At 36.7% G+C, this 16,836-nt stretch overlaps 1 protein-coding gene across 1 annotated transcript; it reads left to right on the forward strand.

Annotated features, from left to right (window-relative positions):
* Positions 1–10,822: 10,822 nt before the first annotated feature.
* On the forward strand, positions 10,823–14,913 carry LOC104436993 (probable receptor-like protein kinase At1g80640). Its single transcript, XM_010049848.3, has 10 exons — positions 10,823–11,338; positions 11,573–11,737; positions 11,935–12,185; positions 12,283–12,415; positions 12,527–12,590; positions 12,680–12,776; positions 12,916–13,018; positions 13,893–14,011; positions 14,127–14,216; positions 14,402–14,913. The coding sequence occupies exons 1-10, from the start codon at positions 11,152–11,154 to the stop codon at positions 14,540–14,542; spliced, it is 1,350 nt and encodes a 449-aa protein (XP_010048150.2). The 5' UTR covers positions 10,823–11,151; the 3' UTR covers positions 14,543–14,913.
* Positions 14,914–16,836: the final 1,923 nt, after the last annotated feature.

The following is a 16,836-nucleotide window of genomic DNA, read 5'->3' on the forward strand; positions in this document are numbered from 1 at the left end:
AGGGACTACGCTTAAAATCCTCGTTCCTCCACCTTCGCCACCTAACACGTGCGACTGCCGTTTTCCTTTCTTTGCTTCGTATTATACCAAAACATGACCCTGCCATGCACATGAATATTTATTTCTTTTCCTTTTGTCTTTCAAAATAATATTTCATTGCTTCACAAAAGAGTGGTGCGACAATCTGTTCTAAATGTTTAAACTACTAGAAGATGACGACTTTTACGTCTTTATATCAAGGTTGATTTGATAATAGAGGCTTTAAGAAGACAAACCCGATGCGGGTGAGTAAAATAGTTATTTATTGTGCACGAAGAAACTCATTGATAGATGAAAGAGGGTTAAGAGGAATTGAATCAAAATCGGCACTAACATAATTGAGTGACGCCACCACTTGTTCCAAAAGTTCAATCAAATTATTGGAATGGTTTTATCATTTTATATCTTTAGCGTTATCTCTTCTATTGGAGTTAAGCGAACCGCAAAATGGAGTACACTGCAAATTGGACACATTAGACAATTTTTTACGATGGGTTTGACCAGTTTCATATTGTAATTACCAAATTCATATTAGAAGGACATAAAAAAATATAAAAATTGTGAACTCTGTGTGACCTGCTTGTTGTGCAATAGATGGCAATTAGTCTATACCATTATATAACTTAAAAAAACACCTCTTACCTTTTAGGAATTTCAGACCTTTTTCTTTCTTCCTCGATTATCCCCAAATATTCATTCTATAAATGGGGTACACATGGGCACATACATTAATAATTTTCTTTTATCTCTTACATGTTCTAATGTTAAAATTTGATTTTTTTTCCTATCTGTCACCGCCCTCCTAACAAAAATTAAATTTTAAACTTTCCACATATGCAACTTCTTTGAACAATATAGGGTTACCAATAATTTTGTATCTATTAATTATTCAAAATTTTCATCATAAAATGATTTTGCTAATCTTGCAAATATCAATTTTTTGCACACACGCTACGTATTCTTTAATGACCCATGTTTGCCGAGGTGAGTGAGCCTTTTGACGAATAGCGAATGACGAATGGAGTAAAGATGAATCAAATTATACATAAAAAAAAGGGAAGAGCGATCTTGGATTGTATATATGTGAAATTGGAGTTAACTTGCAAGAGATGTATTTCTACATAATGACAAATTTAGCTTGGTGAGAGCACTACCAATATGCCAGATGACAAAATCATGAACCCCAGTGAAGGTCAAATTATGGGATAAATTAAAATGGACAATATTTTGAGTGAGTAAAGTAAGGATGTCACTTATGTGCACATTTGTTATTAATAATGAAAAGAGGAGAGAGAAAGATGATAGTTAAAGTTAAGTTACAACCATTCGATTTTAAACATGAAATCATGCCTTGAACTGAGAGATTGTCTATGCTTTGACCAAAGAATAACAAAAAAATAAGTTACGCCAAACACGCAATTTGAGTTTATAAATTCTGAAAAATTTTAAAGGGGAAAAATAAAAGACAAAGAAAGAGGGAATCGGATTCCCAGACAACACAACGGAGAAAAACAACCTTAAAATGCGAATTGTCGTAAGAGCAAGAATTAAAAGTAAATTATTTATAAGACCAAAAGATAGAAGTTCCAGCCAAGCTCGAATAGGGCCACTACCCCGATCAAAATTTAAAAATGTTTAGAAACACTAAAGTGGTGTCCACAGAAAGGAAGGCCTAAGCGGCCATGTGGTTTTCCTACGTGTCATATGATGAGTGGTTGTCCAGGCCGTTAACACGCGCAACTTGCATTTTTTTTTTTATTTGTCTAATTCTCTTCAATTTTCTTAATTTTTTTGCTAACTCGAGATAACGCCTGAATTTTGTATCACTGTGCAGCTACCAAAAACTTCAAACTTTATTTAATATGACACATTATCCTAAACCTTTTTTATGACATAAAAATTGCTAAATTTGTACTTATATGACATATCCTTATGAGCATTGTAAAAAGGCTGCTTAAGCATAACTGGTGTTATTTTGACTAAAAAAACTTCTATGGAACCTTAATGGAGGGAAAATATTTCATATATTACAAGAAAAATTTTAAGATAAATATGTCACGGTGAACACAGTTTTGGGTTTTTTTATGTTACTAAAAAAAGTCTTGGAAAAATGTGTCATGGTAGATATGATTTAGGATTTCTAGTAACTTTTTATTTATTTATTTCTCTTTCAATTTAATTAGACTACTTATTTTAATTTCTCTCTACACCGCTCTAAATAAACATGAATTTACTTTTTGCTTCTTCTTCTTTATTTATTATTTTTTTCTACTTATCGTTTAACATTTAATTGTACTTGGTTGTTCTATATTTCCCTTATTAACTACTCATGTGCGTTTCAAGATTTTATATTTTATATAATTAGCCTTGAGGTTTTACACAGCCGTGTAATTAAGTTGTCATCTAACTCGAATTCTTAGTCATTGTAATCGCGAGACTATTACTGAGATTTTTTTTTTCGATTATTACTCTTCCTATAAGCATTTTGTATTTGATGGTGGATAATCTTTTCTCAAAAGGTTTGAATAATTGAGAGACGAACTTGTCCTGGAAATCCCCATAAGTTCAAGGTAGACCTTTACACTTGACATAAAGTGACACATGAATGAAGGCATGTCATATTGCTAGAAATAGTAACAAAAACTCCATACCGTTGGATGGAAGGAAGTCACATGCATATAAGGTCCGATTCAATTTAGGCTTCAAAAATGGTAATGACATTTATCTAGACGGAAGGTAAATGTATCAAATAAGTACCAATTCGTAGTTTTTTTTTACGTTAATTTAAATTTATTATAGTAGATATAATTTGGGAAATTTTGTGGCCTTTTTTTTTTAATGATATTATTTATTGAAAGGAAGATGCGGTTAATCTGAGCTTAATGAAATGTCACTTCATATAAGGGACGTCATTAATGGTTATGACTTGTGACAACATTTGGTGATCTACAGCTAGATAGAAGTGTGAGAGTGTCGAGCGAATCTCATAGGATTTTTTCAGATTGATTTATAAGATCCTTGAGAAGACAGCATATCGATAGGTGCATGGACCGATCACTTTGCTGTCTTAATTTGACTTCTGGTGTTTATTTCTATCCCTATATAACAACTGGATTTTGGTTTACTTATGGTTGGACTTTTGTGACCAATAACGTAGAAAGATGAGTAAAAAGATCTTCTCATATAATTACTTCATTAGATCCATATCAATGATTCGAAGTTCGAATTACTGCAATTTCATAATCTTTTAGCAACACCCGTTAGATAAACTCCTGATTAAACCCTTGTTTAAGTTATGGGTACTCAGCACGGCACCACTAATTACATAAAGGCTCAAGATTGGCAAGTCTATCACCGTAATTCTGTCAGTGCGCGAAAGACCGCAACTTCCTTTGCTCAGGATTGGCAAAGCTCATAATAAATTTTGTCCACAATTTGTGGTATTCGAACCCATCTCCTTGAGAAATAGATCAAAGCAATAACAATTTTAGTCGACCACAGTTGGCCACCACGTGGCGTCACGCGGCTGTCGTCGTTTACTTTCCGCCACCGCCGTTGCTCGCTGCCCCTGGGGAGCGATTCGCTACCCTTCCCATTGGAGCCAGCCAGCCTGGGGACCAGAAAGCCGCAGTCGTCCATGGCATTGGGAATCAAGGCCAAGGCTAAGATCTCGGTGGCCGACGGCAAGCCACCAGATTGACGGCAAGCGCAAAAAAAGAAAAAAAAAAAGACACGAACAATGGGAGGTGACGACCGGAGCACCGTGGGAGGTGATTTGCGATGTGGCATTGGCACGACGAGGAGGCGGTGACGGAAAAGGAGATAGGCTTCATCCTTCTAGTTCTGTCATTAAAAATCAGCATGTAGGAGCAAATTTTTGTCCGATGATAATTATCAAAAGTTATAACAATCTTCTTTTTTTGGTCGGAAAAGTTACATCATAATCAAAGGGTATCTTTATTTATTTTTTTATTTTTTTGAACAGAGAAACAGAAATACATTACTAGGAGAAGTTTAAAGCAGTTACAGCAGTAGTATCCGCACACAACAAATCAAAAGAGCAAACGGAGGGTTACTAACCCAATTCCTAGGAAGATAACCCATTCGATGGGCTTTGGCTAGCCAGTCGGCCACCCCGTTTGTATTTCGACTACAATGGGCTAAAGAGAGGCTCGGCATCTCTGTTAATTTGCGCTTAGCCCAGTCCGAAAGGCCGAATTTCCCAACTCAGTGTATCTGAAGCAAAAAGGGTATCTTTATGAGCTACATACTTTTTATGTTAAATTAATCTTAACTTTTATAGCAGCAAAAACATCGATTCTTTTTTTTTTTTTCAAAGAAAAAAGTGTATTTCACGATCATTTTCCTTGGAAAGGGAATAATAGGTGCAATAAAATAAGAAGAGGAAATCTAGTTAGTCAATTAAAGGTCTCGAAAATAGGGGCAACAAAAAAAATACACTCCATGAAAATTACATGAGACAAAATTATTCAAAAAGTCCCAAATCTATTATACTTTCATCAATTTAGTCCTAAATTTTTTAATTTTGCCAATTGAGTTCGAACCTTTTCAACTTTTGCCAATTGAGTTCATCTAATTAATTTTGGTTGAAAATCATTGATATAACAGTTCAATCAAGACTAATTGTCTTAGGTAGCTTGCCTTTGTTGACATGGGTAAATTTTAATAATTTTTCAATTTTTTATTTTTCTAATATTTTCCATTTCTTTTTCAATTTAAAGGGTTAACAACTTCCACTAGCACCTAGGCATGGGCCACGAAGCCCTTATCAACCAGGGGTGAGGGTCATGACCCTCATCAAATCTAGCAATGACTTAATAGGTTGAACGAACATGGATCTAAGATATGGAAGAGCAAATCTTCGTGATTCGGCAAGATGCTAGAACTCTTGCAATCACCATTGGAATTAGAGGGTAGAAGACTTGTGCACGGATAAAGCATCAGGGTATGGAACCCCCGAAAACATATTCTATTAGACCCTTGATTTAGATTGGGAGATGATAAATTTAGAATTAAATCGAGAGAGTTCAAACTCTCAAATCCAAAAGTAATTTGGAAGAAGAGAGTTCCCAAATTTAGATCGAGAGAGAAGAAGAATTAACAAAGAACAAAAATACATGAACAAAATTAACAGGAGATGGAGAGGAGGGTGACCCTCCCCCATGACTTAATGTTGAAGAAGACCATGGAGAGAGAAGAAAGAGAGGGAAGCGGGAGAAATGAATACTAACTAGGGGTGTGCATGGTCCAGGGCGGCGGTTCCCGATCTAGAACTAGGAACCACTCGTTAAGAATATGTTCCGAAAAATTGGAACCGAGGTCCACCCGTTAGTTGCATGGATCCATTCGAGAACCGAACCGCTGGTCCGGTCCGGTTCTGGGTGGTTCCATGGAACCGGTTTCACAATAATAATAATATCATTTTCTCAAAAGCTCCGATCTTGACGGGAAACAACTTTGGTTTTTGACCAAAATTGCTGGTTCTTTACCACTTGACCTATTCTTCTTCTCCTCCTTCTGTAGCCCTGCTTTTTCACGTGCTTCCTTTTTACCCACCAATTGCTTGACATTTTGTCAATGTGCACTTTGGACTTTTTAGCTTCAGCGCCTCTTCATTTGGTTTGATTGGAGATTAGCACCTCTCCATTTGGTGCGCTTTGGACTTTTTTCCCACTTTAATTATTTTTTTAATTATTTGATTTGGGTTTGTTGATTAGTAATTTCATTTTTTAATATTAAAAATTAATATATTATTTTAATATAATCAATTTGGTCCGGGTGGGCAGGTGGATGGATCCGCCCATGGTATCAAAAATCGGACCGGTACCCATTGGTTTCCATAAATTGAAACCGAGAGCCGGACGGTTCCCTCAAGAACCACCGGTTCCAGGCAGTCCGGTCTGGTTGCAGGCGGTCCGGATGGATCTCGGTTATTTTGCACACCCTACTACTAACCTCATGTTCTTGGATGAAAGTACTTTATCGAGCTATATTATTGGAAGCTATTGGAAGCTTCTTTAAGTCTTTATATTTTCTGAAAAAATGGAATGAAGTATCTCAAATCTCGTGTCTTCTTGGAAAGTAAGATGTACTACGTTTTTAGAAAAATTCCGAAAATCCCCAGAAATAGCGTTTGTTTTTCAAAGTTCTCTCTAGACTTAACCTTGTTCTAATGTACCCTATGATTTTAATCATTTTGACCGAATATACTCCCCAAAGTTGCGTCTATTTTTTAAAGTTCTCCTCTAACTTAACTTTGTTCCTAAGTATCCCTTGAACTTAGCCATTTTGACACGATAATCTCCCTAAACTTAGATGATCAATTCAATCTAATAATCCCTAAGGTTACTGCCGGTGAAAATAATGGCTGACAAGCATGTGCTTGTCACGACACGATGTTTTCATTACAACTCTTCTAGCACATCCGTAATGATCAATTCTCAAATTGTTCGTTCTATGCTAGAGAAACCCTAACTCATTTTTTTCACCTTCACAGGCGTGACAAATTTGGGCTTTTAAACATCCTTTATGCGCATGTGAGTGGCATGGGAGAAATGTGTCTATTTTTTTCTTCACTGAAATGATCTCGGGAAAAAGCGCGAAACATGCACATTGTATTTTGGAATAAAGGGGACTTTAAAAATCAACACCTCTTCAAAGGATAATTAAGTCAAATTGATCAAGCTCATGAGATAATTTGAAATAAAGTCAAGTCATTTTAAGACACAAATGTCACTTTAAGGAAAAAATTTTAATAATAATTTTCTTATTTTTTTGTAGCACGAAACATCTGAACCTTTTGATTCAACTAACCTTAATGGATGGACACAAATTATCGTGTTCATTGCACGCATTAGATAAACACCCACCGACAAACGGGGCTTCCAACTTTCTTCTGCCCTTAATCACCCGGCCAATGGCTTCGGTGTTGAGGTGTCGTTCTCCCTTGATAATGGACACTAATAAGTCAGTCTCACTGTCAAGTCTCAATTCGAGTAATACGCGGACGGCGTTCACAGTCCTTCGAACGCTCGTGTCAAGTGCCATCGGTAATAACTCAAACTCAATGCAGTTGAAGGCTCGACATCGACGTTGCGAATGTCTTTGTGTCTGTCGTTCGACCCCGGGCAGAAGGCAATCTCCTTCAATTTCTCCGGCTCTGTGCTTTCTTTTTGGGGCTTCCTATTAAATGGCTGGTTTTTTTAGTTGCACAAGTAACAATAAATGCCGGTGGCCCAAAAACTCCCATAAAGACTTTTTGGATATCTCGTTCTAAATTAAATTAAAACCGGGTGGGGTTATGATGATGAACTGAATTGATTCTAAATGAATCCTGCATTAAATTTGGAAAAATTATCGAAAAAGTCATAATTCTATTACAATGTAGCAATTCGATCATAATTTTTTTTTGGCCAATTTAATTTATCCAATCAAATTTGGCTAGTTGGCGTTGACATGCATGCCAGCCGATACTAGCTGTACAAGAACGCTAACGTGGACAATTTTTAATAATTTTTTTTTCTATTTCTTTCTTCCTCTAGCAAGTCGTTGGACTGAGGCGACCGATCAGAGGTGAGGGCCGATTGCCTTAGTCCGGCGACCGATTAAAGGGAAAAATAGAAAAAGAAAAAGAATCCAAAATTCAAGATTAAAAAATTGTCCACGCAAATGTTTGATATTAGCGCCGACCAGTCAAGTTTGGCCGAATGGACTAAATTTATAAAATTGCAAAAGGTTTATAACTTAATTAGCCAAAAAAAAGTTGGATTGAAGTAATACAATTGTAATAACTTTATAACTTTTTTGGTGATTCTCCTGGTCATTTTCATCGATTAGCACTTAAAAGTCAACTGCAATTAACTACCACTTTCTGCTATCCACGTGTCAAATAAAAAAAAATAAATACACTAGAAGTTCTAAAACTTGTCACGGAAGTACAATTAATTTTCAAATATTTTAAAAATATCCAATTAAATCCTAAAACTTTTTCAATTTGTGCAATTTAGTTCTTTTGTTCTTCATCCAACCTGGCTTACAAAAATGATGACGTGACTTATTTTATTGTTATATTATATTTCCTATGTGGCATTGACATGGTTAAACTGATGTCATTTTAGTCCAAATATAATTTTTAATATAAAATTTATTTATTTTTTTAAATAGAAAAAATCTTTAAAAAAAAATAAAGGAGAAGGAAGATGTGACGGAGGGTTTGCAACCCTCAATGGTGCCACCGCCCCACTATTGCTTGGAAGGCTAGCAATGGTGGGGACGTGGTCGGTGGGGGTCATCGGCGATCCTTGCTTGCCACATAAAATGGAGAAAAAAGAAAAGAAAAGAAAATTCATAAATAAATAAAATACTATTAAAAAATATTTATATTAACATTGACCGTATCATTTAAGATGGCTAGCATTTACATGAGCGATCTTCTATCAAAATTGCTCGTATGGACTCAATTATCAAAATGTAAAAAGCTTAGGACTAAATCGACAGAATTAAAATGTTAATTATTGAATTTGCACAATTTCTATAGATTTATGAATTTTTAAATAATAATCCCCTATTAGCTCATGCCTTTTTTTTTTCTTCCTTCTTGGGATACCTTAGAACACTATCGATGGTTCTCCAGTGAAATAACCAATCAAGACACTTTAAAAAAAAGAGTAAACATACCTTACAGAAAAAGTTATGCCTAATTTGACCAATGCAGAAACGTAAATTAAAGAGCGAGATAATTAAATCTTACAGTACCTAATTTGGGGGGGGGGGGACAGTAACATAACTTTCAAAAATATTGATAGATTATAATATGTACATATCTCATAAAAATTGCATTAAGCATCGAGTGACCGGAACACGGCTAGGGAAGCCTGTGGCCTCCACTAATCTTGTCTGAACGCCAACTATGTTTCATCTCAAATTCGAAAATTTTGTGTTTTCTAAAACATGCTTAATAGAGGGAAGTAGAATAACTTATAAAAAATATTTGATAGATTATAATGTGTACATATCTCATAAAAACTATTTTAAGCATCGACTAGACTAGTCAATCGTGTGGGTCGGGTTCAGTTATATATAATCCGACCCAAATAGACTCATTAACTAGTCTTGATCTATTTCAACATAATGCAAATTTAATGATCCATACTACTTAATCTATATTTAACTCATACTCAATCCGATCCCATATTGCTAAATACTTTCTTTATTAACTAATTTTATGAAAATTCCTAGTCATATTGAGGTGAAAGTGTAGAGTGATTGGGCGACGGTGAGATTGAGAAAGTTTAGAAAGATTGAAGAGAGAGAAGTGTAAACAAGTGTCGTTTTCTTAAGAACGCCGAGCGTTGTTGTCGTTTGCGTGTTTAGCAAGTCCCAGGTCGCGCAACTCGGAAATCCACGAGGCGCTAAAACAAATGCCGTCCTTGTCGTTTCCCTAACTGTCCATTTTCTGCTGCTTTTAGCCCCCCGTTGCTGACTTTTGGCCTTGATGATTTTTGACCAAACTATTCCTCTCTCAATCAATAATTACAACTTAAGGCTTAAGCAATATGAACTCCCAGAATTCAACCTGGGTCTGCTAAAAATAAAATACCAATAATGCGACAAAGCTCATATACCTACCTCCTATTTTAATTCCAGTGAATAAAAAGTTCAAATATAGATAATTCGCTATGAATTATCAATTCCCACTTCACGTGGACACCATGATTTCTAGCTCTTCTTCCATGTTCACTTCCCACTTTTGAAGGGGGATTTATATAAGTGAATGTGATCTTACTAATGAAATGTTGAGAATTTTTTTTGATCTATTATACTCTAATTCTTAATTTACTCTTAAACTTTTATTCTTCCATTTTTGCAAAGCATGGGAATCGAACCTCACACTTGAATCTAAACATCCTACCCCAACCCTTGAAATAGGTGGGAAATCGAAGTTCTTATCTCCCCTTTCTTTCCATGACTACCAGGGCAACCCCATTAATTAAATGATTGGAAAATTGAACTATAAATTTCTTTAGGCTTTCCATTAGAATGAAAAAGGATATGTCATAAACTTGGAAATCGTTAACAAACTTTAGGAATATCCTAGCTCGAAGGTTTGAGAAAAGGTGTTTTTGTTTTTCAAAAGGCTCACGACACAATTTAATGTAAATGTGTGCACTAAGTCCGATTCAACTCTAAACAAGACTGAATTGGCTAGCTGGTCTATGGAGAAATTGTTCAAACAATTCGGTTTTAAAGCCTCCAAAAGAAAGTAATTTGCAATCATTGAGAATTGAAAAATGATCCTTAACATAAAGAAACGATGCAGTGGTTTCATAGTGAAATGGTTCTACTTTTTTGTTGTTGTAAAAGTTTGATTTTTTACACAAAACAAAAGATGAGCCAATTTGATGCCCAGTTCCAATCATCTGGAGCCGTGAGTCACAGCGTCGACCCGCTCGAGAACCCATCTGCCAATTCAATTTAGAAACTAAGTTAGAAGCTGAAAAACTTTAAAAACTAAGAAACCGATCATACACACATGAAGAATCCGATTTTTCTTCTTCTTAAGCGATTTAGGGACAGCAGAGTCGGATTCCCACATGATTGCTGCGGGCTCTGTCCCCGCTTCTCTTTGCACAGAACGCCCCCCACTTCTTTTCCTTCCTTTCTCTCCTTTTTACTTTTCTGTACCAAGCAGAAAAGAAACACACCGTTAAAAAAGAAGCATAAAGAAAGAGAAAAGAAGAGAGAGAGAGAGAGAGAGAGAGGGGAAAAGGTTTTTTCAAAGAATCAAAAAGGACATCATGGAGAGGGACTAGAAGATCCAGAGACCACCACACTTTCCCTCGCCCCTTTCGTTTTTGCTCAGAGGCACAGGCCTCACATGTCGCGAGGCGTTCTTTGTGTGAGCCTGAGCTAAGAGGCGAGAGGGGTCGTGGACTCGTGGGTGTGTCGTGTGTCCCCTGTTTAAGCAGCCCATAAGAGCCAAAGCCAGGACAAACCCGCTTCCTTCCTCTCAACTCTTCTCCCACATTTCTCTATCTTCATGTGTTCTTGAAAAAGAACAAAACCAGGGAAAGAGAGAGGGAGGAAAAATTAATGGGAGGAAGAAAACAAAGAATGGAGGAGCTTCTTCCTCTTCTCCTCCTCGTTCTTGTGATTCCCGTTTGGACTGATGCAATGGGTAGTGACCCACCTCTGTCCCCTATGTCAGCTCCTCCCGATCCCTCTCCTCCTTCTCTTCCCTCCTCTCCAGTCTCCACTTCAATGGCTGCTTTCTCTCCAGGTACTTCGTCGGACTCAGGATTCAAAGCTTTTTTCTCTAATCTAGTTTCCAAGAGTTCTTGGAAGGGATTTGGACAATGCTGCAATCAGTGAGCGGCCGGATTGTGTCTCGATTTCTTGAGATTTTGTTTTGGTGCTCTGATTTTGAGGCCCATAGCGGAAAAATGTCGCATTGGTAGATGAATTGTGTGCTCTGGTCAAGTTTTCAGTAAAATTTGAACTTTGGGTTTTGCAGATACAGGAGGCAGGAGACACCGGTTGGATTCACATGAGAAGTTGCTCGTCGCTCTCATTGCTTCTTGTTCTTTAGTGGGTGCAATCATCCTGATCTTCATGGGCCTTTGGCTTTATCAGAATAAGTTCACCAAGAAGTCCACCAAAAAGAGCTCTCTGAGATCAGGTAAACTACTCTTTCTTTTTACCCTGAATCTAAACTCTCTCTCTCTCTCCCTCTCTGAATTTTTTTTTTTTGAACTCTCTTTTGGGTTAAATTATAAATAATTGGAGGGTTTGAGTTTTGGCTCTAGTGATGACGCTTACAATGCGATTCCCATTGTGCCTTTATCTTTTGTGAATTATGGGGGTTAATTCTTGCAGAAGCTGAAAGGGGGCTTGCATTAGCTCCGTTTTTGGGTAAATTTAGTTCTTTGAAGACGGTTAGTCGGAAAAACTCCATTGCGTTCTTTGAATACAAGCTTCTGGAGAAGGCAAGCAACAGTTTTTCGGACAGTAACGTTTTGGGGGAGGGCGGATTTGGACGTGTATACAAGGCTAGGTTGGATGACGACAAGCATGTTGCTGTCAAGAAGCTAGACTGTGCGAGTCAGGATGCCGTTAGAGAGTTCGAGGTACTATGTCTTGGTAAAATTACATGGTGGGTGTTTTTCTTGGATTCTCTTCGGTCATCTTACTGTTCCATTGCAAAACTCTGGTGTGACATCGCAGAATGAGGTGAATTTGTTGAGCAAGATGCAGCATCCGAATATAATTTCCCTCCTGGGTTATAGCATCAATTGTGAGACAAGGTTTATTGTTTATGAATTGATGCAGAATGGCTCATTGGAGACTCAGTTGCATGGTAAAAGAATATTCGTTTTGTTCATGCTTGGGTTTTTATATTGAACCAAGTACCAAAAATGGTCATAAGAGAAGACAAACTGATTTTCAGTCGTAAATTTTTTTGTATCAGGACCTTCTCGAGGATCAGCATTAACTTGGCATATGCGGATGAAAATCGCTCTAGATACAGCGAGGTAAGCTTTTGGTGTGGCACCCAAAGTCTGAAATCCTTTCATTGTAATTTAATAATGCGGATTCAACAAATCATTTGAATTTTGACCAGAGGATTAGAATATCTGCATGAGCACTGCAATCCATCAGTCATCCATAGAGATCTGAAATCATCCAATATACTTCTCAATGCCAACTTTAATGCTAAGGTACACTACGTATATAATATTGCAGCATCTCTAATGTTCTTAATATTATATTCCCACCGCTATGTTACAAAACTGTTGCTACACCTTCTTGTCTGTTTATTATATACAGCGATTTATTTCTCATCATATTCTTCTTCAGCTTTCAGATTTTGGCCTTGCTGTGACTGACGGATCCCAAAATAAAAGCAATGTCAAGCTTTCGGGCACACTGGGTTATGTAGCTCCGGAGTACCTATTGGATGGTATGCCAACTGTATTGACAAATAGAGTATTTTAATGGCTCACGATGTCTTATTAATTTATTGCTCACTCTTCCCCAGCACAAATTATTTAACCTCTCCTTTTGGACCACCAGTGACCTCAATTATGTTGTGTGATGATTTTGGCTAATGGATTGCAAGCAACCTCCCTTGTGAAGTTGTTGTGAGCGCCTGGCTACACATCACACATGTGCTGCTGCCTCTCTGCAATCAACCTAATAAACACGTGATTGAAGCTTTGGTTAGACATATACCTAACTCCATAAGATCTAAGTCCCATTGTTATGAGTCCTTAGAATTTCCCTGTATGCTCTTGGAGTACAAGATGCCTAATCTCAGAGCGCACTATCTGCAGGTGGTTTACTGTCCTAGTTAGAAGAATTCTTTGCTTGCATTGTCTTTATGATACAGACATCGATCACCTTACTTCTTGTGAAGTCTATGTTGTTTGTGTCGTCAGCCTAATTTTAGTCGTAATTTACTATTGAACATGCTTGATTACATAAGACAAGATCTCGGCTGCATGCGCATTTCCTGATGAGTGCTAATTTGTGCAAATTTGAAGAAGAGTACAGCTTAGCACCGATTTTTATACCCTAATGAGAAAAGGAGGACAAAGCAAGGAACTGTGGAATTAGTGACTGTAACTCAGAGAGGGACAGCTGATTGCCAGATATATGTTTTTCGAACAAGTATCGGATATTCGAAAGAAGAACCTCTTGTAGCATGATCTGTGATGTCGAAATTAGTTAACTTCATTTCTTGTTCAAGATGAGATCCGTGCACCGACATGGTTTTTTTTAGCTGGCCAGCGTGCTTAATGCCATCACCATAGTGGTTAATCATGTCATTTCAGGTAAACTGACGGACAAGAGTGACGTGTATGCTTTTGGGGTCGTGCTGTTGGAGCTTCTCTTGGGAAGGAAGCCCGTGGAGAAACTTGCACCAGCTCAATGCCAATCTATCGTCACATGGGTAAACACCTGCTCCTAATCTCCATCAAATGCCTTGTCTGATGGGCGTTCAACCCCATTTATGGTCTGAAATTATTCAATTTTTAATCACAAGCTGTCTCTCAATGAATATGCAGGCCATGCCTCAGCTTACTGACAGATCAAAGCTTCCAAAAATTGTGGACCCTGCGATAAAAGATACCATGGATATGAAACACTTATACCAGGTGATTGACCGTTAGTTTCAGCTAAACCATCTCAGTTCTATAATTTAATAGCCAACTTGACCTAAAAAAGAAGCCAAATTAGTTTCATTTCTTAAAAGAGGCTGAGTTTAGCATTTCTGTGGAACGTTCGGACTTCCTACTTAGTTTGCCATTCTTAATTCCGGGCGTGTAATGTCTTTGCTCAGGTCGCTGCTGTGGCTGTGTTGTGCGTGCAACCGGAGCCGAGCTACCGTCCGCTGATAACGGACGTGCTACACTCTCTCATCCCACTCGTGCCGGTCGAGCTCGGGGGTACCCTGAGAGCTGCAGTGCAGTCTGGTAACTAAGATACGCGCGCAAGAAAATGCGTTTGCGGGCAGCTTTTTAAGAGTGTCGGGTCCTCTAGAATGCTCAAAACACGGCGGCTGAGCAGCGGAGACCGCGCTTCGCGTATGGGTTCACGGTCATACCGGGTGTCGTGTGACTCGTGTCAAAACGAAAGTGGGCCTGACAGGAGAAGTGCTTATTTATGTACCAATCTGTAAATTGCGGGACTATATATAATGGAATGGGTTTCATATGGTATTGCTAAACAGTTTGCCGGGGGCGGAACGTCGATTACTTCTCGCTCGAGATTTCTGATTTGAATATAGATTGAGAATACTCCTCGATACTTTTAAACGTCTGCATATATACGAAATATTGTATGATTGGTCTTTTCCGTTTGTTTCAAACTCTTGCCGAAGAAGAAAACTTCAGACCGATCCTTGTCATGGCTATAAGGGTTATTAAATTTTTTTTCATTGAAAACGAATGAGACGCATGGATTTAGGTGGTTTCTTTAGTACGTGTCATGGTTAGATGGTCAAAATGGGTCATTGACCTATTTCTTATCTTACGTTAGGTGTTCAATTTTTAATTGAGATAGGACTAGAGATTTTATGATATAAAATTCAGGAATTCTATTATATCCTATTTATCGTTTATTGATTATAGTCGGATATATTTATATCATATTATGTATATTATTTGGTATAAACGCCATATAGTATAAATGAGCAAAAATATTACAAACGGAGATAATAAAAATCTCCTATGAAACTTTTGTCTGCTTTATTTTCAATTTTTTTTCTCATTTTTTTCCTCTCTTTTTTGAATAATTTATTTTTTGAATAATTCTCTTATAAAATTTTATTAAATAGTAAACTATACTATATACCTAACTAAAATACTTAAAATATGTACTAATTATATATTGAATATATATTTCAAAATAGATTGAATTCCAATATATAAATAAAAATAAGATTAAATTAAAATAACTATTTTTTTTTAATTTTGAATTTCTCATAGTAGAATTCAAATATTATTTATATATTGAAATTTAATTTTAATTTTGTTAATTTTTTTGGTCGAATAATTTTAATTTTAATTTTTTTGTTAATTTTGTTAATTTAAGAAGTTTGTTATTTAATGAAAATAACTTTTCTAATATGAATATTAGAAATTTTATTTACCTTCATCCCACCTCTCTCATTAGATAATTTTATATGGTCAATATCCTCTTATATTTGACTTTATTTTGTCTTAAGGAGAGACAAAATATAGCATATAATAAATTTTATCATATCTCGAATTTTATCCTAATTGTCAAACACAGTATATGCATATTAAATGAGTTATAAATGAGATAGTTATATTAAGTAAATAGATCATAAATGTGTTTAAATATAATATGGTGTTAAATGAGTCGAAGGGGTTTACAACTTGGACCCAACCTACCTCACTTGATTTTGCTCTTACTTTAGTTTTGGTATGAAAGTATATTGAGTTAAATGTGTAAATGAATTTGTTTAGGTACGTATTAGGTATGGGTTGGATATTGATCACTAGATTTACATTATATGAGAATGGGTCATAATGGGTTAAATTGTTTTATTTGGATCGGTCCATCTTTGACTTGATTTACCCGATGGATCTAATTATGGTTGAAGGCTTGAGATGACTTGAGAAAGGGATCTCTTTGGACAAATTGGCCCGAAATTTGATAACTTCAGTGGTTGGGACGGAGCACGTTGGATTTTGCGAGCTCCGAATCAATAAATTCTGTCTTGGGTTTGGCCCTTTTAGACGCTTGATTGGATCATTAGGCCTCAAGAAGTGGTGAGAGTACACTTGAAGTTCCTTTTATAAATACTTATGGGCAGAATAATTTAGTGAACCCAGAAAAAATCTTACTTGATAGGTCTTGGTATGGTCCCCACCTAGAGGTGATAAATAGGTTGCCATCGGATCACATGATAATATTTATGCGTGTGCTAGGCACATTCAGTTCCATAATGGAGCCGTGCCTGCATCATGTCATGCGGGTTCTAGGTTAGGCCTTGTACCATATCCCCGGGATAGGCTTGTTTGTAGCCTCATTGCGAAACCGCTGTTCACTTTATGGTTTCTTCATTTGTTTTATGGCCTAAATCCTTTCCTGAGTCGAATCCCATTTCTTGAAATGAAATCGTCCCTACCTCAGGGTATGGCCTAATTTCCTAAGGAACTCTCAATTTTAAATTCAGTTTCGATTTCAACCCAAATTTCATTTAGTTTAAAAAAAATCGTCAACTTTCACTTAAATTTCAAATCTGTC

This window comes from Eucalyptus grandis, chromosome 3 (assembly GCF_016545825.1).
Source record: "Eucalyptus grandis isolate ANBG69807.140 chromosome 3, ASM1654582v1, whole genome shotgun sequence".
Lineage (NCBI taxonomy): Eukaryota > Viridiplantae > Streptophyta > Magnoliopsida > Myrtales > Myrtaceae > Eucalyptus > Eucalyptus grandis.